Here is a 26,316-nt window from a genome sequence, read left to right as displayed (position 1 = left end):
GCGGGGGAGGAGGGGTGGCACGAGTGGTAATGGGAGGGGGCAGGAATGGGGAGAAGGATGGGGAGGGGGACAGCTGTGGCCATGGGAGAGAGATGGAGGAAGAATGGTAGTGAGGAGAGGGTGCGGGAATGGTCAGGACTATGACACTCTGGCCGATTTCAGTCTCACTACATTTGTTGCTAACTAGACTTGATTTCAGCTCAAGCTCCTGCTAGTTTACATTTAACCTTTAGCCTTCTGCCCTCCTGTGTGACTCTTACCAGCCCAGGATAAGTGGCTTTTCTGCCATTTGGTGATGTCCAGTTAGTGCAATCCCCACTGAGCCTTTGCTAACTCATTTATCATCCTGTCCAGCTCACTTACCCTGTGAGCAGAGTGCAATACCTCAAGATGGAAAACTGTATTGTGACTGTAACTAGAACACATTCCCAGAGACTGTCCACCTGTGCCCTCCCCCCCACAGGGTCATTTGATGTTTGTGACACTGCCTAACTATGAATTGGGACAACAGCGCAGCTCGGAAGTAGCTGATGCATTGCTATACCAAACCACTCCAGGTCACCGCACAATAGTGGCCACTCCCTATGGTCTGCTTTACGAGTTACTCCAGGTGCGTCAGGGAGTGACTCCCTGCAATTTCTCTGGGTGCCGACAGGGAAAATGCAAAACTCTACAGAGTGACATTTTAATCACTGTTGAGTTGCTTTCGCTCCGAAGAATTAGCCACAGCTTCAGTGATGGGCGATTGTACACAACCTGTACATTGATTTTTGAAGCCAGTTATACAATTGTGACTAGTCGTATCCAATCAACAACACTCAGGTTTGGATGTTCCAACATTTCAATGGCACGTAGACAGGCTCCACTGATAGGACTTTAGTAAAGTGTCAGTACAAAGCGAAGCCATTGCCAGATCGTCACATACAAATAAGAACCATCGGCTCCTGAAATTGGAACTTTCAATTCAGGGTCCCAAAGTCAGATCCTTGACCGTTACGCTTGGCACCACAGCGGTGAGGGTGAAGCGCTTGCCTTGGGAAGGACTGACCTGTGGCCATCCTGGGGGTTAGAGGGCATTGGGTTGTGACACCCATGGGTGTTGCCCCCTTTTTACTCGGCCATTAGTGCAGGGTGCGTGCTGCCCCAGTCGGGATGCTAGATTATACAGGGAGCGCATGTGGCGAGTGGGGAGCACAAATATAACCAATGAACTGGGTGTTCTCAGCAACATTGCACAGGTATTTTAAAAACCAGCGGCCCCTCAAGTTGGTCGCCCCTCTAACACTAGTAAACTAACAATGCAATTTCCCATTGGATTTTTTTTTTAACCTGCTATTTGCACTGGTCAGTCATGGATGTTAAATAATTCTGTGCATTTTTTGTAGATGTTTCATTTGCAATGATTAACATGAGACTTATTTCTAAATTCAGTCAACGATACAATGAACCACTAACTAACAGGAGATATCACAATTTCATTTTGTAATGGTGTGAATATTTAAAGGAAGCAATCGGATTAAATACTATGAATCTATTTACTGCAACCCCAGGCTGTCCTGACTTTTGTGTGTCATTTTTCTAATAGTATCTTTATAAGTCTAACCCAGTTTCGGGTGTCTTGCTGTCCTTTGAACAGTGTGGAAATCTCTCCCTTGCTGCTAGGATGACAGTTTGGTAGCTGGTGGATGGTACACAGAACAGAAGGTATCTATCCTGAATATACTCCTGACCCCTCCACCCACAAAGCCCCTTAAACTACTTCATGAAGCAACCGGGTTGAGATCTAGGAAACCGCTCCCTTGCCTAGTTCACATCACTGTCTGTGGCCACTATCCCTGCTGCAGGAGCCAGACACTGCCACCTTATCCCCACTGGGGTTGTGAGGGGGTTGGGGGGGGTGCTGGGGAGAAACAGGCCTTTGGTGTAATGGTCGCATTCCTGCCTCCAACGCAGGGGTCAAAACCGACTCAAGGCAGACCCAACAAATGGAGCTCATTTTATAATTTCATAAGTCCAGCTCTCAATTCTGGGTTGACAGCCAGTGGGTTACCCACATCTGAGAGGAGTGTAAAGATATGAAAGCCATAAGGGGGCGCCACCCTGTTAGACTGCTCCCACTGCTTCCCAATCCGAGCTCTTGATCAGTAGCTGAGTGTATACTGCCTGATACATCAAACATCGGGCTGCTCAGCAATTTAACCTTGGCATCTTGTCATGAAGCTATTAATGTATATCATATTTTGGAAAATATTTTTTCTTTTATAGAGGTTTTGTCTGAGGGTATGCCTTAATTGGATTAAAGCCAGCTAGTCTGTGTGCTTTGATGTGTACTAATTTTGATATGTAAAAGAGATAACGTGCATTTGCAATTTTTTTTGAGTAGAGCATTCAAGAAGTGGGGTGAAAACTGATGCCTATCTAGCAGCTACCAAGCAATATGTTTATCTTACTAATAAAGTTGTTACTATGAAAGGGGTTTTATTGTTAGAGAGGTTTAGTTCAGAGGTTGTTGACACGATGAGAATTAACATTCAATGGGGCTGGTAGGTATAACTTAAGTAGCTTTCGGGTGTGCAGGGTAGAGGCAATGTAAGATCAAAAGGCAGCTGTAAGCCTCCAACTATCTCCACTGCAAGAACCTCATTTTGAATTCGTAAGGTGAAAATGCTTTGCCTGGTGTCTGGTTGAATCTATGGGTTGCTGTTGCCTTAATGGAGATTAGTTTGGGAATTTGTTAAAAGTTATGATAGTAGTAATTTGTAGCCATGTGTATATATACTTTTAACCTGCGTAAATTAAAATGTTTCCTTTACTTTAATGCAAAACCTCGAACTGTTGATATGATTCTCTGAATTTAGAGTCGCATCTCAACCATAACACTTAAAACAACTGCCATAACCTATAATTTTAAGTTTCCACATGAGAATTTTAAATAACTCCGCTTTACCAACTGCAAAGGTCATAACACATCTCTTAATTGAGCGCGTGTGTTTTTTTTTTAAACCTGGATGCTTTCTGTCCTAAAAAGAACTGTCAATAAATGAACAAGATACGTTGTAGACTGCAATTACTGTTTGCCTCCCTGGTCCAGCCTGCTGGGGAATTCAATGTTGTGTTATTGAGGTTATGTAAATCGATGAGGCAATCAAATATTTCCGAAGCTCCTCGCGGTATGTTGGGCAAGTGCAAGCCTGAGCCACAAACACAGCAGCTTCCTCATCCCACACTGTCCTGTCCTGTCCTCCGCTCCTTCAAGCCGTTTGTGGCTGCATCTGGATTCCACTGCGTACAGGTTGTAGTCAGCGTGAAGGTGCTGGAGTTCCCCGCTTTTAACCAGCGTGATTCATCGCTCCTTATCCAACGGCACGCCAGTGGTAGCACTTCCGGGAACTGCAAAGCTCGAGGAGAGAGTTTCTTTGCACTAAGATTTGTGGGAGAGTCAAATGCTTTACCACAAGGAGTGGCTGCGACAGAGACCCTCGCATTTCGTTAAATGGGAAAATTGGATAAATAATTGAAGCAGAGGAAGAATATTTCTCAGTTCCTTTTATTCAATTCCACAGCGATTACAATTTTAAGTAAAGCCATAAACTGCACATAAGGAGCTTACTCTTATAATAACTGGCTGCAAAGACTAACATAGGGTTAGGGTTCTGGAAGGAGCCCGTGATTTATTAAGTGTGTTTCAACCCCACGCCCTGCAAATATTTTTCATACATCAGTGGGTATACTGGAATATGATTGCATTTTTTTGTGATGGCCGTTTTGAAATGTTTCTTTCAGATATTTTATGAATAAAGTATATTTTTCCCCCAAAAAAGTGGGTATAAACTGAAAGCTCCTTTTCTCTTCGAGCTGCAGGCTGTCATTTCACGCTCAAGTGATTGCAAGTTGGGTAGCAAAAAATTTATCCCCCACCCTGTCTGAGTTTTCTTTCCCGCACCCCCCCTCCCCTCCCCCTCCCGACATTTTCATGTAGCAGTCCGCTAGCCTAGCCGCCCCGGCAGCAGCTCCAGTTTCAGCCAAATTCCTTGCTCGGTCCGGAGAATCAGCTCAGGTTTCCTTCGCACCTCCTGTGAGGTGTCGAGCGATAACTCGAAGCGGTGCAGAGTCAGCGCCACTGCCACCTTCATCTCGGACAGGGCAAAGTTCTGCCCGATGCAATTCCTAAACGCCGAGGGGAAGCGGGGAGGAGTTAGTGAGTGACCGCTCGAATCGACAGGGCCGCGAATGACGGGGCTCCCAGCTTACCTGTTCCAACATCCTCCGCCCGCAACTCAAAAGATCCAGGTTCGAAAATTGGGTTTAAGTGGAGGGCAGAGGCTTGTACTCCCTTGAGCAGAGGAGATTGAGGAGGGATCTGACGGAGGTGTTTAAACTATTTTAGATGATTAAACTATTTTACAAGGATGGATAGAAACTATTTCCTCTAGCTGGGGTGGGGGTGGGGTCCAGGTTGTTCAGGGCTGATGTCAGCAAGCAACTCTTCACACTAAGGGCTGGTGGAACTCTGGAACAGAATCTCACAGTGCAGAAGAGGCCCTTCGGCCCATTGAGTCTGCACCGACACGTGAGAAACTACGTGCATTAATCTGTGGGCTGTTAGCTAGGTTGCTGGGACTGACATCGTGGTGCTAGGCACATCTTAGAATAAAAGAAAGGACCAGAGGCTGTCAGCAGCAAGAGAACCCCCTTTCTGTATCTGAGAGGCGGGGAGAGCTGACCCCAACTTGGGTGGTGACACCATTATTGGATGGAGGTCATCTCGATTTCATTCTACAAGAAGCACTGCAGAAACTCAACCATCCTCCATCAACAGCACCTTCAAAACCTGCGACTTCTACCATCTAGAAGGACAAGGGCAGCAGATAGATGGGAACACCACCACCTGGAAGTTCTCCTCCAAGTCACTCACCATCCTGACTTGGAAATATATCGCCATTCCTTCACTGTCGCTGGGTCAAAACCCTGGAACTCCCTCCCTAACAGCACTGTGGGTGTACCTACACCACATGGACTGCAGCAGTTTAAGAAGGCAGCTCACCACCAGCTTCTCAAGGGCAATTAGGGATGGGCAACAAATGCTGGCCTAGCCAGTGATGCCCCCTTTTTGAAATGCAGTCACTGTTACCATGTAGGAAACGTGGCAGTCAATTTGCACACAGCAAGATCCCACAAACTCTGATGTGATGAGAACCAGAGAATGTCTTTTGTGATCAGGGCATCAGGAAGATCGCACCCTCTCTCTCAAAGTAATGCCATGGGATCGTCTACATGCATCTGAGGGTAGCCAGGGCCTCGATTCAAGATCTCATCTGAGAGGCATCACCCCAGTGCAACATTCTCTCAATAGCGCCTTGGACATGTTAGCTTTGTGCTAAAATGGGACTTGAACCCACAAGCTTCTGTCTCAGATGCAAGGGCTACCAACGGAGCCACAGCTAACACTGAGGTCTGCGTAACCACAACAGTTCTGTGTTTGTGTTCTGCAGTGTGGCTGGTTAATGTCTCATGGTAGATACAGAGGCTGTGAGCATTTTGGCACATTGTGAGGATAGGACAGGACTATATAAAGAGTTCCCTCTTCCCCACTGCACTAAAAGTGCAGGTTACTGGAGGATGCTGGCTCTCTCATATTTGCAGCTTGCAAGCAAGTTCTGTTACACATTGGTTCTGGTTTACGCTGCGATAAAGCCAGAGACCGCGAGCTGAGTTTTATCTTCCAATCAGTGATGCGAGTTGCAATAGCCTACCCTGGGACAGCCGAGCTGAATCAGACTGAACAACGCTTGGGTGTCGGCCGCTTTGATGCTGTCTCATCACCTCCCTCACCCACGTCTGCTCAGATAAAGCCCCGTGGATTGCAGTGCGCAGGGTAAACCAGACACCTCTCAGCCCACATTAAACAGAAGGTCCGTCACCCCATTTGCCTGCTCAGGGATTGGAGTTGGATGCTGATTCCCCAGTTCGATGTCACAGCTTGGAGCTGGGAGAAAGCTAGTTTGTCACCATCGTTAACACTTCATGTCAGATATTCTGAGGTTCGCTGTCGCCGGCATTTAAATATTAAATGCTGCACGATACTGCACCAGTGTCACATTCTTGGTCAAAGATCTGGAATGGGAATGACTACAGGAGAGAGACAAACAGACTGACTGTGTTCTGTAAAGTATGGAATGGACTAGATTGGTGGGAATCGATAGAAACAAGTGCCTGGTGCCTTCCAACAATGACAGAACACAAGGTCATCATCCACACAAACTACAAAGACCAGTTGTTTCCAAGCCTGTGAATCAACAATCTGTCTTACCAAGGACGATCTCTCACAGTGGAACAAGCTGTCAAAGGAAATAGTCACAGTCCCATCGCTTGGAATCTTCAGCACCCATCTCTAAATTATTTCCATTTGTAAGTGTTTCATTATCAGCACTACCATGTCAGTGGGTAATGCCTCGCTCAAGCCAGCACTAATTACATCGATGTTGGTGGAATATGGGTGTTAGTAATTGGTGCCAATGCAAGCAAAGCAGAAGCAGAAAGGCCAACTGTCAAAACAACCTCAAATGTCACTGATCATCTCATTGGTTTGGCTCTTTGGGACTTGGTGTTGCTCACTCCCCCACCCTGTGTGTGCCAGCGCCCAGAGTATCAAGGGGCAAGACTGGACACCCTGACATTGACCCTGACCCTCACATTGTCCCCTTACCGATACATGCCAGGTGCTGTCAGGGTCAATGTAATTGTACGAGCTGAATGGATGGGAGCAAGATGCCTTGGCGGGTCCAAGTATTTGAACGTCCCAGTAACACATCCTGTGCCAATTTGGAGGGTTCCACTGAAAGGTAAAGGGGGCTGTTGCTAGGCCACGACTGGGGGGCACTGCCAGCAACCTTGGTGAGGTTACGGGTGAGGGGATGAACCATTGTGTGTGGGTCAAGCTGGATCTTGCTGCTGTGTCTGACACTGGCTCAATGCCCTCGCCCATTCAGCAGGAAGCTGACGTGATCGGGAGCGACGCCGGTTCAACGCTCGGCCCCACTTTGCTGCTCACTGGAGTTGGCGGAGGGCAAGGTTGGAATGGGATGTAAATCCAGCATGCCCTGTGGTCCTGCGACACTCCACCTGATCCCCCTCCTCCCCCCTTCCCACCCAAAAACAGCTTATTTTCAGAATCCTGGCTCAGAGCAGAGTGCCTCACTGAAGCTTGGCACCTCCCAGCTGATCATTCCCTGCCGTCAGCCGCCCTGGAACCGAGGAAGGGGCAAAAACCCCATGCACTAACACCACAATGGAAATGGGCACGGAACTCACCTTGGACCAGCCGAGAATGGGATGTAGGAGTACGGTGCTCTCTTGTCCATGTTTGCAGAATCGAAGCGATACGGGTTGTACACCTGCAAAAGACAACGGGTGGGACTGTTAACAGGGTCAGACGTCACTCAGACAAACATGTCCAAGTCAGGACACCCAGCACAGGCAGCCATGGGCTCTTGCTATCCCCTGCAGCTTCATGAACTTCACCGAAGCTCGGAGGTGTACAATCTGAGCCGGATCTCAGTCTTGGGGATGTTACCATTCAGTGTGGATTAACTAGAGAATGTGAATAATCTCCTGGTTACCTTGGCAGAGAGCTATTTCCCAGCCTTGGCCACCACTGTATCGGAAGGTGCTGGGTTCAACTCCCACTCCAGACACTTGATGCTTGAACCCGGCAGGCTCTTCAATATTGTTAGGATTCCTGGGGGGTTTAACAAGGGCTGAGGATTGGGAGAATGGTTAAACGTAGGAACGGGAAGGTCAATCCCACTAATCACAGCTCTGCAGTCTAGTGAATTACTTACCTTCCTTGACAATGATTCAGGAGAGCTCCTCCGTTAGCCCCTTATTGTGCATCTCTACCCTTCAACGTCAACTGCCTCTTCACTAACAACCTCCACTCTTCAAACCTTTAAGTTCCCCAGAGTCTAACAGTGAGTGAATGTTTTACTAACTACACGTTTCAGCTTCCCCTGCCCCAAACCCCACCCCCAACCACCAACGATCGAATCTGCACAAACCTGGGATCTTTGTGCTTACAAAAGAACCTCTATCAATGCACCCCCCGCTCATTTTAGCCTTCAGATAGTTTCAGCATTTCACTCTCACTCTCCTGCCATACATATCTGCAAATCTGGACAACAGTTCGCCGATGCTCCATCGTGACTGCCCCTCTTGTATGAGATGCCTGAATGCCACTGTCATGTAAAGGTGCTCAGTAGAGCAAGGGTTAATGTGGGACTGAAGAATAGCACTGCCCACAGTATGATGTATAGAGTCACATGGTAATAGACTGGGAGAACCGTCTGGAGAGAACGCGCTGGAACCAGCCTGCATGCAAGATAGTAACCTGGGACCTGTAACTAGTTAAAGTCTAACAATAAAGGGTTCATGTTTAAATATGCAAGTCTCAAGATCTCATCACAGAGACATCTAAAGAACCCATATTACAACAGCACCCTGTCAAATTTATCCCACCACTGGACACCCTCCTATTTACCAGTAGGATATATAAATATCCTAACAATCCCAGTACGCAGGCCTGTGGAACTTTAGCACTCCCCATGTCCATTCACACATGCATTCTGGCTCCAGCCCTGAGCGCATCACTTCCACTTCACTCTTTCTCCCCATTTTTTTTCTTTTTATCCCCCCTCTCCTGTCATCAAGCCTCCTTTCACTTCGCCCTTTTTTAGGTACTTGGCCCTCCTTTCGGCACTTCCTGGTCTTCCCGCTCTTTGTCACCAGCCTGACTCGTCTCCCCATGACATCAGCCTACAGCTTCCCTCTGTGGCTCTCCCGACACCCTCGGAAGGACTTGTTACTAACTCTCATTGTGAGTAACAACCCTGTCCTACTCTCCTCGGCGAGCTGCCCAGCCAACACATCTGCAGGGGCTCATTTTCCCCAATCTCCTTCTCATCCAAGTGACCCTGTGGGCACTGCCGGTGAATCACTGCCCCCTCTCCATACCCCCACCCCCCCACCCCACTCCAGGATGCCCGTTTGCTTTCTGAACAAGTGCCTTGCCATCCCTGAGCTTACACTGCATCGACACCATGGTCTTTACAGAAACTTCACTGACAGCTGAAGACTTCTTCCCACCCCCCCACCTAAATAGGGCCTCCCCACTTGGCTACACTGTCTATGGCTCGCCCTGGGCAAAACTCTGGCAGTGGGGCTGTGGCTCTTATCCCTGAAACACATGTTGGCCTGACCTCCCTCTATGTCTCTGGCAATTTTTTCTCTGAGAATCTCACTTTGTTTCCCCCCCGCCCCCATCTCATTTCAAATCCTTATTCTCCTCCGCCCACCCCCACCCCCTCCTCCTCCGCTCTTCCAAATGTCCCCACGGAATTACCTTCACCGCTTCCCTCACTCAGCCGCTGCATCAAATGACTTCTCATCCTCAGTGGTTTCAATCTGTACCTCAACTCATCACATTCTCACTCCTTCAATTTAGTGATGTGTAATGAGGCAGATTTGATAAGGGAGCTTAAGGTGAAGGAACCCTTAGGAGGAAGTGACCATTAAATGATAGAATTTACCCTGCAATTTGAGAGGAAAAAGCTGGAATCAGATGCAACTGTATTACAGGTGAATAAAGGCAACTACAGAGGCATGAGGGAGGAGCTGGCCAGAATTGACTGGGAGATGAGCCTAGCAGGAAAGACAGTGGAACAACAATGGCAGGAGTTTCTGGGAGTAATTTGGGAGACACAGCAAAAATTCATCCCTAGGAAGAAGAAGCATATTAAAGGGAGGACGAGGCAACCATGGCTGACAAGTGAAGTCAGGGACAGCATAAAAGCTAAAGAGAAAGCATACAATGCGGCGAAGAGCAGTGGGAAACCAGGGGATTGGGAAGCCTACAAAGACCAACAGAGGACAACTAAAAAAGAAATAAGGAGGGAAAAGATTAAATATGAGGATAAACTAACCAGTAATATAAAAGAAGATTGCAAGAGTTTTTTTAGATATATAAAGGGTAAGAGAGAGGCAAAAGTGGACATTGGGCCGCTGGAAAATGATGTTGGAGAAGTAGTAGTGGGGAACAAAGAAATGGCGGAGGAACTGAACAGGTACTTTGCTTCAGTCTTCATGGTGGAAGACACGAGTAACATCCCCAAAGTTCAAGAGAGACGGGGGGGCAGAGGTGAGTATGGTGCCATTACCAAGGAGAAGGTGCTAGGAAAACTGAAAGGTCTGAAGGTGGATAAATCACCTGGATCAGATGGATTACACCCCAGAGTTCTGAAGGAGATAGCTGAAGAGATAGTGGAAGGGTTAGTGGTGATCTTTCAGGAATCACTGGAGTCAGGGAGGGTCCCAGAGGACTGGAAAATCACTAATGTAACCCCCCTGTTTAAGAAGGGAGTGAGGCAAAAGACAGAAAATTACAGGCTGATTAGCCTGACCTCGGTCGTTGGTAAGATTTTAGAGTCCATTATTAAGGATGAGATTTCAGAATACTTGGAAGTGCATGGTAAAATAGGGCAAAGTCAGCATCGTTTCATAAAGGGGAGGTCATGCCTGACAAAACTGTTAGAATTCTTTGAGTAGGTTAGAGTCACATGGAGGCCCGGTAAGGTTGGGGGGCAAGTTTCCTTCCCTATCGGACGTTAGAGAACCAGAACCAGATGGTTTCCTGGTCATCATCGGTCTTTTAATTCCAGATTTTTATTGAATTCAAATTTCACCATCTGGTGTGGTTGTGATTCAGAGCCGGGTCCCTGGAATACTAGCCCAATGACAATGCCACTATGCCACCCCTCTTAACCATCCCTAATTTTGACTGCTCCGTCATTGAGGGGTTGTACTTCAGCAGCTTGGGCTCAAAGCTCTGGAAATCCCTCCCTCAACCTCCCTGTTTCTCTTCCCTCCTTTAAGACCCCCGTTAAAACCTAACTCTTTGACCAAGCTTTTGGTCATCTAACCTAATATCTCCTTATATAGCTGGGTATTAAATTTGATTCAGTCACACTCCTGTGAAGACCCCTCACGACATTTTACAACATTCAAAGCGCTATATAAATGCAGATTGTTGTTTGTTGCAAGTTAACCCGAAGCGATGTTTACCCAAGTGGAGCCCACATAGGCATCAGCTACCTTGGAGGATAAGAAAGTGGGGTGTGAGGTGGGGGGTGCTCCTTAGTTTCATAGGAAAAGGACCCAATGTCTGCTGGAGTGTCCCAGTTGGTAAAGGATGCCCCTTTGTTTATCCTTAACCCACATGGCGGATGCTGCATACCCAGCTGCCATTTTAAGGCTTTAGTAGGCCGTGTAGTGCCTGAAAAATGGGTGCAGCTCTTCCAATTTCTAGGCTGCAGGCTCTGACACTCCCTCACAGACCCCTCAGCTCCTCCCTCTAATTCCATAGAATTAGTACAAGAGGGAACTTCCAGCAGCCAGTCGAGCACCAACCCTTTATTACTTTGTCTCATTAAAATGGAAGGTATCAGTACCTCAGGTTCTGGCCAGACTGCAGGATTGTGGTGGGTTCCATAAATACTGATCAGGCAGGTATTCCCTGAAAAATAAACAAATGCTCACAATTAGTAAATCAGTCAGAGAACGAAAATAACCAGTGTTGCAGATTAGCCCAAGGCTTGTCCTGGGAGGGGTGTGGAGCAAATGTGCAATAAGAGGAGAAAGCAGGGACTGTATACTGCGCGTACGCACACCCTCCAACATCCACAGCCTGTTAGGGAGAGAGATCCAGGTTTCCACTGTGTGAAACAATGCTTCAATCCTGACCAGCCGAGCCCTAAATTTAAGGTTGCGCCTCTGTGTGCTCACATCTCTCACCTCAGAATCGCAGAAGGAGGCCATTCAGCCCGTCATGTCTGTACGGGCTCTCCAAATGAGCAACTCACTTAGTGCCAGTCCCCCCTCTTCACCCCGTCACCCTGAACACTCCTCCTCTTCCAACAACAGTCTCGTCACCTTTTGAATGCTTCAGTTGAACTTGCCTCCACCTCACTCCAAGGCCGTGCATTGCAGAACCTAACCACTCACTGGTTTTTCTTCTCACGTCGCTTTTGACAATTACGTTAAATCCGTGCCCTTTCATCCTCGATCCTTTCCCGAGTGGGAACAGTTTCTCCTTACCTGCTCTGTCCAGGCCCCTCGTGATTTTGAGCACCTCTATCAAATCTCGTCTCAGCCTTCTCTTCCTGACAAAATATTTCCTATCAACCCTATCGAGTCCCTTTATCACCTCAATTAGATCATTCCCCAACCTTCAAATTGAAGGGATCAGAAGGCAGTCTTGGCCTTTTTTAACCCTCTAGGCCCCAGCACCGTGTACCGCCTCACCTTTGGGAATCACCCTGCCGTCAGGAAGCTTGATGTCCTCTGTGCAGCACCGAGCTACAGTGGTAACTGCCGGGTATAGCCGTAGACTCTCCTTGATGCACATGATGGTGAAGGGCATCTGGGAGAGATCATCCCTGTGGCAAAAGGACACACAGTGAGAAGGTCAAGGAACAGTAATCCCACTTGGCCCTAAAACAAAGGGAAAAGCACACCTTTAACGCTCACGCAAAGCAGAGAGCAGATGATTCCAAACTCTTCCTTCGAGGACTTGGGGGCCGAGACACATTAGCCAAGATTTTAAATAAAAAACCTCCCAGCATTCACCAGCAGAGTCTTCCCGACCCTCCAGGATTGTCCTGGCATCTCCAGGAATTGAAGATTAATCTGATTCCTGGGATGAAGGGGTTATGGGGAAAGGTCAAGCAGGTTGGACCTTTAATTCGGAAGAATGAGGTAACCTAATTGAAACATGTAAGATTCTGAGGCAACTGGACGCTGGGAGGGTGTTTCCACTTGTGAGGGAGTCTAGAACTAGGGGGCATGGTTTCAAAATTAGTGGTGTCCCGTTTAAGATTGAGAGGAGGGGAATTATTTCTTGTCAGAGGGTCGTTAGGCTGTGGAATTCTCTTCCTCAGCGAGCAGTGGAGGCTGGGTCACTGAATATTTCCAAGGCTGAGGTAGACAGATTTTTGATAGGTGAGGGACTCGAGGGTAATGGGAGGAAGACAGGAAACTGGGGTTGAGACCACGATCGGACGAGCCATGACCTTATTGAATGGTGGAGCAGGCTCGATGGGCTGAATGGCCTGCTCCTAATCCTTGTGTTCTTGTGTCCCCAGGCACAACAGTCAGCAAAACCCAGGAGAAAGATCATAGGCAGAATGAAACACAAATTGTGTTTTTTTTTAAATTCCCTGAACACCTTTATTTATCAATTATAAAAATATCGGGAGATGGGAAAACAGCAGTTTTAGTAAGAGTGAAGAATGGGGCTAACAAGGAGTCTGTAATTCAGTAAGGTAGAGAGAGAGAAACCATTTCCCCCAGACAGTGGTCAGAATGTGCATCTCACTTTAAGAGGGAGTGGCTGAGGCAAAGAGTTCAGATGCGGTTAAGGAGAAGCTAGATAAACACATGAGGGAGGAAGGGATAGAAGAGTACGCTGATAGTGTTTAGAGTGGGAGGAGGCTCGTGTGGAGCAGAGAGATTGGGATAGAGCAGTCAAGCCGAAAGCCCTGTTTCAGACGAGGTTTGTTAGATTGATACTGGAATGAGTGGGTTGTCTTTTGAGGAAAGGTTGGACAGACTGGGCTTGATTCCACTGGAGTTTAGAAGAGTGAGGGGTGATTCGATTGAAGTATACAAGATCCTGAAGGGCATTGACAAGGTGGACGTGGGTGAGTCCAGAACTAGGGGGCATTGTTTTAAAATTAGGGGTCGCCCTTTTAGGACAGAGATGAGATTTTTTTTCTCTCAGAGGTTGTGCAACTTTGGAACTCTCTGCCTCAGAAGGCAGTGGAGGTGGGATCACTGAATATTTTTAAGGCAGAGGTAGATAGATTCTTGTCAGGCAAGGGAATCAAAGGTTATGATGGGAATGTGGAATTCAAAAAACAAAGAGATCAGCCATGGTCTTATTGAATGGTGGAGCAGGCTGGAGGGGCTGAATGGTCTACTTCTGGTCCTACTGTTTCTGTGTCGTTAAAAAAAAAGAATCAGAATCGTCACGGGAAAAACATTTTCATGCAACAAGTGGGTAGGGTTTTGGAATGCACTCTGATTGGGCGGTGGGCACAGATTCAAGAGAAGGTTTCGAAAGGGCATTGGATAAGTGCCTGAAGGAGAAAAAACCTGCAGGGGTGGGGGTGGGGTGAGGGGGGAGGAAGAGTGGAACTAACTGAACTGTTCTTTGAAAGAGGCAGCACAGTCTCGATGGGCTGTGCTATTCTATGATTTCCAACAGTGAGTAAGACAGGTTTCAATCACAGGGTAACAGTGAAGGGGAAAACACAAAGATTTAAAATTGGGTTCTGGAGAGGGCAGATAAATAGCAAAGCAAGTTGTTTATTGTGGTGGGAGGGATATTGAGGGCACTCATTCTAAAATGGGGTACAGCAAGCATAAGGATTTTATAGCGCACAGGGAGAGAATCTCTTTCCTCTGGTGGAACATCCGGAACAATTCTTACCTGACAACAGTGACCTGAGGACTTTGTAAGTTCTGTGAAGCACTTTGGGACAGCGCGAGGTCATGAAAGGCGCTATAAAAATGCAAAGCCTTTTGCTTTAAATCTTGACATTAGAGCCAGGCCGATCAGAGCCAGGCTATTCAGGAGTGAAGAGAGAAAGTTGTTTCACACAAGGGGTACAGGAAATTGGGAACTTGTTCCTGCAGAAACAGCTGTGGGTTCAGTGGGAACGTTCCAACGTTCAAAACATGTTCAGAAGCACAGGTGGGAAAATGGTTCTGTAACAGCCATGATCTAATCGGATAATAGAAGGGCTGAATGGCCCACTCCTGTTAAATGTTGCTGTATCGTCTAACACTTGGGAATTTCTAGATGGAAAAGGACCGAGGTCCATCTGGTTCACCTTCTACCATCGCGATCCAATGATGATGGAGTTGTTGATTGATCACAATCAATCTCTGTCAATGAGTCATTAAGAGACCCAGACGTGAGGTGAGGAAAGCTGCCTGTGCTGGAATCGTGGGGAACCGTCGATCCAAAATCACCTCCCATTCCCCCTGCACTCACCACACTCCTCCAACTCTGGAGGAGCGCAGGGCCTCCAGGATTTTAAGATCATTCCCCAGGGCACTGCTCTGAACGGTGAGTTGTCACACTCCCAACGTCACTACAGCGGCTACGCTTCGAAAATGTTTCATTTCCTGTGAGCTGTGAGACAATGGACTTGTTGGCTATCCAACAGTGGTTGGAGGCGTGAGTTCAGGTGGTGAAATCTCCAGGAATGCACCTAAACAGGAGTTGGCAACCCTAGCCAGCTCTCGTCTTCTCTTTGGGAGCCTGTTTAATTTGTGTATCATCCTGTCCGGAAAAGCCATTCTCTCTGCCTCAGAGCCTCCATCCCTCAGCCCCTCAGAGCCTCCATCCCTCAGCCTCGGCCCCTCAGCCTCGGCCCCTCAGAGCCTCCATCCCTCAGCCCCTCAGAGCCTCCATCCCTCAGCCCCTCAGAGCCTCCATCCCTCAGCCTCCATCCCTCAGCCTCCATCCCTCAGCCTCAGCCCCAGCCCCTCAGCCTCCATCCCTCAGCCTCCATCCCTCAGCCTCCATCCCTCAGCCCCTCAGAGCCTCCATCCCTCAGCCTCGGCCCCTCAGCCTCCATCCCTCAGCCTCCATCCCTCAGCCTCAGCCTCCATCCCTCAGCCTCCATCCCTCAGCCTCCATCCCTCAGCCTCAGCCCCAGCCCCTCAGCCTCCATCCCTCAGCCTCCATCCCTCAGCCTCGGCCCCTCCACCCCTCAATTCTCTGTTTGGCTTCATAATGGGTGCGAGGTATTTCTTGATCATTGAGTCAAGCTAACAAATTGTTTTTCTTTATCATCTTTGAGGAACAATATTAAAGGCAGCTCATTTGCATCTTACTTCCCTGTCAAGAAGATATAATAATGTCCATAATGTTATTGGAAATTATTTTAAAATAGAGTTTAGTGGTGTCTGTGTCTATGTGTGTGTGTGTGTGTGTGTGTGTGTGTGTCTTAATTGGATTAAAGCCAGCTGGTCTAGAGGTTTTGAGGTAAAGAAGAGAAGTAAGTTTGAAATGATAATTAGATGCAGATGGGGAAATACAAGGTAAGGTGTAATGGGGGGAGTTTGCATTTTTAAGTAGAGCATTCAAAGGAGCAGGTGAAATATTACACCTAACCAGCTGAAGCTCAGAAACAATGTGTTTATTTTTTTTAAAAGCTTACTAGTAAAATGGATATTATGAAAGGGTTTTATTGTTAGAAGATTAAAGTTTAAAAAAAACATAGTGACAATGAGAATTTGCATTCAAAGACAAAAATATGTATAAAGGAAGAGAAGTCCATTGGAAAAAGGAGGAGGGATTCTAAGATCTAAACCCTCCAGCCTGTAAGCCTCACGTCCATCTGCAAGGACCTAGAGCTGTAAAAAACTCATTTTGAATGTGACTGGCCAGGTTGGGCTTTGCCAGGGGTCTGTTTAAATCAATGTATTTTACTGTTGCCTTATCGGGGGTCTAACCGAGTCAGATTAATTAGGGGATTTTTGTAATATTTATTATAGTAGTAATTTTGTAGCTATATGTATGTGTTTACAATCTTTCTTGTATTAATAAATGTTTAATTTGGTTTTCCAAAAAACCTCCTGAGAATCGGTGGTCTTATTACTACTGAATTCAAAGCCTGCATCTCGAAACATACAAATTACAAAATGGGTTCTGACAGTTGTTTCAAGATTCCCTCTGGGGTTTGAACAACTCAGCCTTTACCATCAGCTGTGTCATAATAACCTCTATTGCCTATTATCTTAATGGTTCTCTTCTGTAAAGATAAAAGGCTTCTCTTAAAATACTATGTAATTGGGAACTTAATGTGAAAAATAACTTTTCGTTTCCACAACCCGTCTGTGAAAAGTTGTCCAGGAAACGCTGTCACCTGACACCCTTATTCGGTCACTGTCACTGGGGAAATATCCCGGTATTCCCACATGGAATGAAATGGGTCAAGGTCCAGCACTATCTCCTCATGGCAGAGGGGGATGGGTAATACCTGCAGCCCTGGAGCAGATTAGACATGCAGATTAACTGAATTACTTCAAGCATCTTAATTAGGGGACAGCATTTAAGAGTAAGAGGTCTACCGTTCAAGATGGAGATGAGGAGAAATTGTCTCTCTCAGAGAGTTGTTAGTCTGTGGAATTCTCTTCCCCAGAGGGCAGTGGAGGCTGGCTCACTGAATATATTCAAGGCTGAGTTAAACAGATTTTTGATTAACAAGGGGGTCAAGGGTTATGGGAGGGGTGGGTGCAGAATGCAAAGTGAAGTGGAGACCACAACCAGATCAGCCATGATCTTATTGAACGGGACAGCAGGCTCAATGGGCTGAATGGCCTCCTCCTGCTCCTCAATCCTCTGTTCCTATTGGCCTGCTCTTGTTTGGGAATATCATTTTATTAATTCCATTCGATAGCTCTTTCCTTAATAAACTGATGATAAGGTTTAGATAAAGAAATAATCAAAGCCTTAATGGCTTCATCATCTCAGTTCATATCTCTCAGAATTAGAGATCGGGCTAATGTCCAGGCCCCTCTTCACCAGTACAATAGTCCTTTCTATCACGTACTTTATGCTAATGGGCTGTAACTTCCAACTCACGCCAGAGAAGAAATAAATACCTACTTACCCGCCCTTGACCATTACGTTGACACTTCCGTTCGCCAGAGACTGCTTGGGGCCTGCATCGAAAGGATCCAGTGGATTCAGGGAGGCCACGCCCTCCTTTTTTTATGGCACTTGCTGCCATAAAGCAGGTGAGTTTAAAGGGCCGGGGGAATTGACAGGCCAGGGAGAAGGCAGGTGTCTGAGGTAAGGATTTAGGGTTTGAGGGGTGGGGGTGTTTGTGGGGGTTGGGAGTGTGTCAGAGGTCCCGTGCGGAGACTGAGAGGTTAAACTGACGATCTCGGGTTCTGCTCAGGTAAAGGTGAGGAATCCCATTGGGAGGAGGGCAGTGAATGTGTCTCGGCCAACATTCCAACCTCAACCAATACCACCGGAACAGATCCACCGCTCAGTCGGCTCGTTGCTGTTGCTGTAGCCGGGATCTTGCTGGGCATAAAATGGCCACCAGGTTTGCTTCTTGCACAACAGCCACATGACTCCAAAAAGTAATTCACTCACTTTGGGACCTCATAAGATTGTGATAGGTGCTACATAAATGCAGGCTGAGATGAATAATATCGAAGGGGGAACTACTCAAGCACAAGACGGAGAAAGGAGTAAAAGGATATGTGGATAGGATTAGATAAAATTATTAATTTCTTATCCATCCCTGTCATTGGGGCCTGTACTTCTTCAACCTGATAGGCCAGATGGTCTGTGTCTGCTCTCTGCAAATTCTTTATCTATTTAGACAAAGCAGGGTGTAATATGGGAACAATGGTTTCTCCAGAGATATACAGAAGCAGTCTGGAATGAGAGGCTTGTCCGATGCTGACAGGCTGAGTAAAATGGGCTTATGGTCTATGAAGCTTAGAAGAATGAGAGGCAATCTCATTGAAACATCCAAGATTCTGTCGGGGTTTGACAGGATGGACACTGAGAGATGGTTTCCACTGGTCAGGGAGTCTAAAACACGGGGGCACAGTCTCAGGGTAAGGGCCCGATCATTTAGGACTGAGATGAGGGGAAATTACTTCACTCAAAGGGCTGTGAATCATTAGATACATTTAAGGTTGGGATAGACAGAGTTTTGGTCTCTCGGGGAATTAAAGAATACAGGGAGTGGGCAGGAAAATGGAGTTGAAGCCCAAGATCAGCCATGATCATACTGAATGATGGAGCAGGCTCGACAGGCCATCTGGTCTACTCCTGCTCCGATTACTTGTGTTCTTGTGTTTAAACTGTAATGTAAGAAACTTGATCAAAGGATTCAGTCACTGACCACTCCAGCTCGTTGTCATCTTTCCCCTTCATTAACTCCTCGATCTCCTCTCTACACTTGCTCTGGTACTCCGGGTGTCTGGCGAGGTTGTACAACACCCACGAGATCCCACTGGCCGTTGTGTCATGTCCTGGGAGGGGGCAGGGAGGGTGGAAAGAAGGAATTCAGGGCGGTTGCAGTGATCTTGGCAAAGTGAAATTATACTCTGAGCTGTGCTTTAGCCCAAACCCTGTGAGATGAACAAGAGGCCGGGGACAACCTGCTGCGGCTCCCCTCAGGAGATTGGAGGCTGCGGAGGGCGGAGGTGGGTAGGAGGCCGAATCAGTGTCTCGTCATCGTTAGCGTGGGGTCAGCCCGAGTAACCAGCTCCTCAATCTCATAAGCATGGTCATGCAGAGTGCGAGGGGGAAGCACAGAATGGGGGGATACCTCAGGGCTTATGGCTGGGATCATTACTCTTCGAGTTTGTATCCAGCAGCCAGATTGCCGGAACACAATGGGAATGGGCCAGGTTTATAGATATCCAGCTGTCCCAGGTCGTTGGGGAAGCGTTTACTGTTTCTGTAGCGGGCACAGAGGGGTAGGAGCAATCCTGGAATCCCCGCTGCCAGGCCAGTCCAAACCTGCCCCCTCTCCCACACCCTCCCCAACTCCAAACAGCCCTGCCAGCAACTTCAGGGTAGGGGACGACCAATTTCGCTCTCTCTCTGGAACAATCCCTCACTTCTCCCCCGTGCTGCTTCATATAAGGTGGGTCCATTTGAGTCAGAGCCATTTACAGCACAGAAGGTGGCCACTCGGCTCATCGGTTCCATGCTAGCTCTCTGTAGAGCAACGCAGCTGGTCCCATTCTCCCGCTCTATCCCTGTAGGGCCAAGTTTACTTCCTTCAAGGGCTCATCCCATTCCCTTTTGAAACGATCGATCATTTCCGCTGCCTGCACTGTCCTGGCCGGTGGCTTCCAGGTTATTACCATATGCGCTGTGTAAAAATGTCCTTCCTCATGTCCCCCCCTGCACCTCTTAGCCTAAACCTTCAGTCTGTCACTCCTGGGGGGAGGATTTTCCCCACGTCGGACGGGACAGTCGAGAACGGGTGCACGGGAATCTCCCTGAGTCACGGAGCTGCCTCTGGGAAATCATGTACGTACTGAGAATTTTTAATAAAGATGAAAATGATTTAGACGTGTCCCCCTCGTGTGGCAGTGTCACACGAGCTGGGACGTGTTTACCAATTGAGCAACAAACTGATTTACTTAATTTGATTAAAACCTTCAGGAAACCTTATCCTGCCCATGGACGAGGTTTCCTGAAAAACGCGGAGGCTGCTCAGGCTCTTCGCCTGCCCCCCACCCCCACCACCACCGCCCCCCCCCAACACCCCCCCCCACCCCCACCACCACACCCCCCCGCCCCCCCCAACCCCCACCACCCCCACCACCCCCACCCCCAACACCCCCCCCAACACCCCCCCAACACCCACCACCCCCCACCACCCCCACCCCCAACACCCCCCCCAACACCCCCCCACCCCCAACACCCCCCCCACCCCCACCACCCCCACCCACAACAACCCCGCCAACCCCCCCCACCCCCACCACCCCCACCCCCAACACCCCCCCCAACACCCCCGCCAACCCCCCCCACCCCCCACCCCCAACACCCCCGCCAATCCCCCCCACCCCCACGACCCCCCCCACCCCCCCACCCCCCCCACCCCCACCACCCCCACCCCCAACACCCCCCCAACACCCCCGCCAATCCCCCCCCACCCCTCACCCCCAACACCCCCCCACCCCCACCCCCAACACCCCCGCCAACCCCCCCACCCCCACCACCCCCCCCACCCCCCCCACCCCCACCACCCCCAACACACCCCCCACAACACCCCCCCCAACACCCCCCCAACACCCCCGCCAATCCCCCCCCACCCCCCCACCCCCAACACCCCCCCACCCCCCCCCCCAACACCCCCGCCAACCCCCCCCACCCCCACCACCCCCCCCACCCCCCCCACCCCCACCACCCCCAACACCACCCCCCACAACACCCCCCCCAACACCCCCGCCAACCCCCACACCCCCACCACCCCCCCCACCCCCCCCACCCCCACCACCCCCAACACCACCCCCCACAACACCCCCCCACACCCCAACCACCCCCCCAACACCCCCACCCCGCCAACCCCACCCCACCCCCCACCCCCAACACCCCCCCCACCCCCACCACCCCCCCCAACACCCCCGCCAACCCCCCCCACCCCCACCACCCCCCCCACCACCCCCCCAACACCCACCACTCCCCCCACCCCCACCACCCCCCCACCCCCACCACCCCCAACACCACCCCCCCCACCACCCCCCCACCACCCCCCCAACACCCACCACCCCACCACCCCCACCACCCCCCCACCCCCACCACCCCCAACACCACCCCCCCCCACCCCCCCAACCCCCCCCACCCCCACCACCCCCACACCACCCCTCCCCACCCCCGCCACCCCCCCCCCCACCCCCACCCCCGCCAACCCCCCCCCACCCCCACCCCCAACACCCCCCCCACCCCCACCACCCCCCCCAACACCCCCGCCAACCCCCCCCCCCCACAACCCCCAACACCACCCCTCCCCACCCCGACACCCACCCCCCCCAACCCCCCCCACCAAACCCCCCCCACCCCCACCACCCCCCCCAACACCCCCCCCCACCCCCACCACCCCCCCCCAACCACCCCCCCCCACCCCGACCCCCACCCCCCCAACACCCCCGCCAACCCCCCCCACCCCCACCACCCCCCCCCAACCACCCCCCCCACCCCGACCCCCACCCCCCCCACCCCCACCACCCCCCCCAACCACCCCCCCCACCCCGACCCCCACCCCCCCAACACCCCCGCCAACCCCCCCCACCCCCACCACCCCCCCCCCAACCACCCCCCCCACCCCGACCCCCACCCCCCCCAACACCCCCCCCAACCACCCCCCCCACCCCGACCCCCACCCCCCCCCAACACCCCCGCCAACCCCCCCCACCCCCCACCCCCAACACCCCCCCCACCCCCACCCCCAACACCCCCGCCAACCCCCCCCACCCCCACCACCCCCCCGCTAACCTTAAGGTTGGACGGGCAGAGCTGAGAATTACTTTAATTGGTTAACAGGCCTGTGACAGTCCGGCGGGCACGCAGCCAAGTGAAGGATCGGAATGAGGCGCGATGACACCGGGACCCGTGCCCGCCCCAGCTCTGGCCCTAGTCCCTGTAGCAGCGTCGGCGTTTCTCCCTGTCTGTCTTACTGCCGATCGGACATCCCATCACTCTGCTAACACTGGGGTAGGGTGCCTTTAAGACCACAAATTCTAATTGCTCTTCAGTAAACAGTGACTATCGCTCTTTACTTGGCTCCGAGGGAAAAGGTCAAGGGCCAAGTCCCACCCAAGTGCCTCAGCCTCTCAATCTTATAACCCAGGCCGACACTCCAGTGCAGTATCGAGGGAGTGCTGCACTGTTGGAGGTGCTGACTTTCAGATGAGACATTAAACTGAGGCCCCATCTTCTCTCTCAGGGGAGTGTAAAAGATCTCAAAGCTGTTCAAAGAAGGGCAGGGGCTATCTCCTCGGTGACCTGGCTCTTATTTATCCAGCAACCAATAAAAAGCACTGTACAGCCTTCAGGACAGCTCAACACTGAGTTCAACGTTTCAGGTGATAATCTTGGCTTCCATTCTGATAATGATCCCACTCTTGTCGGCTACACCCCCCTCTCACCCATCGCGTGTGTTTGCCCCTGGGTGGGATTTTACAGCCCCGCCCACCGCCCGGCCCCACCCACCGCCCGGACCCCCAACCGCTCGGCCACGCCCACCACCCGGCCCCACCCACTACCCAGCCACGCCCACTACCAGGTCCTGCCCAGCCACGCCCTCTGCCGGGACCGCCCACTGCCGGGACCACCCAGCCCCACCCACCACCCAGACCCGCCCACAACCGGGACCACCCAGCCCCACCCACCACCCAGCCCCGCCCACAACCGGGACCACCCAGCCCCGCCCACTACCAGGTCCTGCCCAGCCCCACCCTCTGCCGGGGCCACCCAACACCCGGCCCCGCCCACCACCCGGCTCCGCCCACCACCCGGCTCCGCCCACCACCCGGCTCCGCCCACTTCCAGAACCATCCACCACCCGGCCCCGCCCACTGCTGAGACCGCCCACTGCCGGGACCGCTCGGCCCCGCCCACTGCCCAGCCCCGCCCACCACCCGGCCCCTCCCAAAGCCAGTGGACTTTTGCCTCAGCTGCCGACTCTCCGGAGGCAGGTCCCACCACAAAGGGGGCAGGAAATCCCGGGACCTGTCCTCTTACCATCTTTCCCTGCGTCCTTTCATCTCTCCTGCCTTTCACCCTATTGCACACTCCTCCTTTTCTCCTTCCCCCCCCTCACCCCCTCTCCTTCCCCTGCCTCTGTACTTGTTTGTTGCATCGTTTTGCAAGACCTGAAATAATAACTTGGCTTCTCCCTGATTCCCAGATGCTGTCGGACTTGCTGAACGTCTCCAGCATTTTGCTGCTCTTATGGCCCCAAATCTGATCGGATTACGCGTAAATTGGTTTTAGCATTTCCAACCTTACAACCCTCGCTTATTAATCCAGAGGCCCAGAGCGAAAGCTCTGGGGAAATGGGTTCAAATCCCCCCCCGCCGGCTGGGCAGCTGGTGGAATTTAAATTCAATAAATAAATCTGGAATTGAAAACTAGTCCAAGTAATGGTGACCATGAAACTATCATCGACTGTTATAAAAACCCACCTGGTTCACTAATGCCCTTTAGGGAGGGGAATCTGCTGTCCTTACTCGGTCTGGCCTACACGTGACTCCAGACCCACAGCAATGTGGCTGACTCTGAGCTGCCTCAGTCATATCAGAGACCACCTAGGGATGGGCAGTAAATGCTGGCCTTGTCTGTGATGCTCACACGCCATGAATAATTTTTTTTAAAAAGCACCGCATCAGGACAAAACGAGGGTTATCTGTTATATTTACAGCCAATAAGAATTATAACGAGACACTTACCCTCAAACATGAAGGTGTCCGCCTCTGACTGGATCTCCTCATCTGAAAGGCCAATGCCATCCTCATCCTGGAGGCAGAAAGAAACAGATTCATTCCCCGTCAGCCCTGCACTCGGTTAGCTGTGAGTAACGTAGGCACTAGGAGCAGGAGTAGGCCATTCAGCCCCTCGAGCCTGCTCCGCCCTTCATTATGATCATGGGCTGATCATCCATGGAGGAATGCCAGCCCTGCCATCATAACCCTCCCACCCACTAAACAACCAGCCGCTGCACAGGGGAGATGGTGGGGGTCTTGCTGATGCCACTGGGCTGCAAAACCAGAGGCCCACATCTACGTGATATAAGCAGAAAGTGCTCGAAAAACTCAGCAGCTCCGGCAGCATCTGTGGAGAGAGGAACAGAGTTCAGGTTTCGACTCCAACATGACTCTTGTTCAGAGCGGAGCAGTTCTGAAGGTAGAGTCATAAAGTCTCGAAACGGTACCTCTTGTTTCTCTCTCCGCAGACACTGCGAGACCTGCTGAGGTTTTCCAGCACTTTCTGTTTTTATTTCAGGTCTGCAGTATTTTGCCTTTATTTTAGAGCCCACATTCCTGTTCTGGGGACAAGGGTTCAAATCCCACCACGGCTGGTGGGAGTTAAATTCAATTAATAAATCTGGAATATGAAAGCTAGTCTCAGTGATGGTGACCATGAAACTATCGCTGACTGTCGTAAAAACCCATCTGGTTCACTAACGTCCTTTAGGGAGGGAAATCTGCTGTCCTTACCCGGTCTGGCCTACGTGTGACTCCAGACTCACAGCATTGTGGCTGACTCTTAACTGCCCCCTGAAATGGCCCAGCAAGCCACTCAGTTCAAGGACAATTAGGGATGGGCAACATGAAAACATAAAAAACAAAACCAGAACGCTGGCAGAGGGAACCTGAGATGGAGCTGCTTGTAAGAGTATTCTTCAACAATTTGTTTACAATATAAAGCTCACTGTTTCCTGTGACAATGGGAAAGGGCAGGCAGCTTCTTTCCCCAAACACTTCACGGTGAAAGAAGCCGACTGTTTCCAGGCTTCCCGGCTTCATCCATTTCTTTGTTCCCTCCAGGCTCGGCTATTCCTTTGCTCTCCTATCCGGCCTCCCACCTCCATCCACCGGAGCCTATCCAAAATCCTGCTGTCCATATCTTCACACCAAATCCCTCTCATCCCAGCCCCCTCCGCCGTGCTCACTGACCTATACGAGCTCCCAGTTCAGCAACGCCTCAATTTTAAAATTCTCATCCTTCCTAATTTATTCTTTCACAGGATGTGGGTGTCACTGGCGAGGCCAACATTTGTCATCCATCCCTAATTGTCCTTGAACTGAGTGGCTTGCTAGACCATTTCAGGGGGCAGTTAAGAGTCAACCACATGGCTGTGGGTCTGGAGTCACGTGTAGGCCAGACCGGGTAAGCACAGCAGATTTCCTTCCCTAAAGGACATTAGTGATCCAGATGGGTTTTTACAACAATCAATGATAGTTTCATGGTCACCATTACTGAGACTAGCTTTCATATTCCAGGTTTATTAATTGAATTTAACTCCCACCAGCTGCCATGCTGGGGTTTGAACCCTTGTCCACCTCTGGGCTTCTGGATTACTAGTCCAGTGACATTACTGCTACCTCACCATTTCCTCCTGTTCAAATCTCTCCACGGCCTCACCCCTCCTCATCTCTGGAATCTCCTCCAGACCCACAACCCTCCGAGTATCTGAGCCTCCCCAGTTCCGGACTCTCGAACAGCCCTGATTTTAATCGCTCCACCATGAGCGGCCGAGTCTTCAGATTTTCAGGCCCTAAGTTCTGGACTTCCCTCCATAAACCTCTCCCTCTCCCTCTCCCTCTGCCTTTAAGACATTCTTTAGGGCCAACCTCTTTGACCAAGGGTCACCTGTTCTAAATATCTCAGTGTCCAGGTTTGTCCACTAATGCTCCCGTGAACCACCTTGGGATGCTTGACTATGTTAAAAGGTGCTTTATAAATGCAAGATGCTGTTGTTGAGGGGTTTTGAACAAAGGGACATGAAGCTTAACTGTGTAAGATTCGGGATGGAGAGTGGGAATGTTTACACAGAGCGTTGTGAAGCTGTGGAATTCCCTACTGGAACTAGTGATTGAAAGTCAACATTTCGGAATGGATTTGTTCGGAAGCTGAAGAAATTGGGGATAAAGGAATATGGGAACAGGGCAGGTAGATAGGCTACCTGCTGCCTGTTGTAATTT

The 26,316-nt window shown here is 50.4% G+C and overlaps 1 protein-coding gene across 4 annotated transcripts in view; it reads right to left on the bottom strand.

The window, feature by feature from the left end:
• Positions 1 to 3,531: 3,531 nt before the first annotated feature.
• Positions 3,532 to 26,316, bottom strand: part of LOC121271294 (cytochrome P450 4F22) — a 61,293-nt gene continuing 38,508 nt past the window's right edge. For all 4 annotated transcript variants that reach the window (XM_041177178.1, XM_041177177.1, XM_041177180.1 and 1 more), the window contains 6 exons: positions 24,061 to 24,127; positions 18,996 to 19,125; positions 12,355 to 12,488; positions 11,502 to 11,566; positions 7,312 to 7,394; positions 3,532 to 4,167 (listed from right to left, as the gene is read on the bottom strand). In XM_041177178.1, coding sequence (XP_041033112.1) covers positions 3,987 to 4,167; positions 7,312 to 7,394; positions 11,502 to 11,566; positions 12,355 to 12,488; positions 18,996 to 19,125; positions 24,061 to 24,127 — 660 coding nt within the window. In that variant the 3' untranslated portion in view covers positions 3,532 to 3,986. The remainder of the gene's footprint in view (positions 4,168 to 7,311; positions 7,395 to 11,501; positions 11,567 to 12,354; positions 12,489 to 18,995; positions 19,126 to 24,060; positions 24,128 to 26,316) is intronic.

The sequence above is a fragment of the Carcharodon carcharias genome, chromosome 30 (assembly GCF_017639515.1).
Source record: "Carcharodon carcharias isolate sCarCar2 chromosome 30, sCarCar2.pri, whole genome shotgun sequence".
Taxonomy (NCBI): domain Eukaryota; kingdom Metazoa; phylum Chordata; class Chondrichthyes; order Lamniformes; family Lamnidae; genus Carcharodon; species Carcharodon carcharias.
The sequence above is the reverse complement of the archived record's forward strand: the minus strand, read 5'-3'. Positions and strand labels throughout refer to the sequence as shown.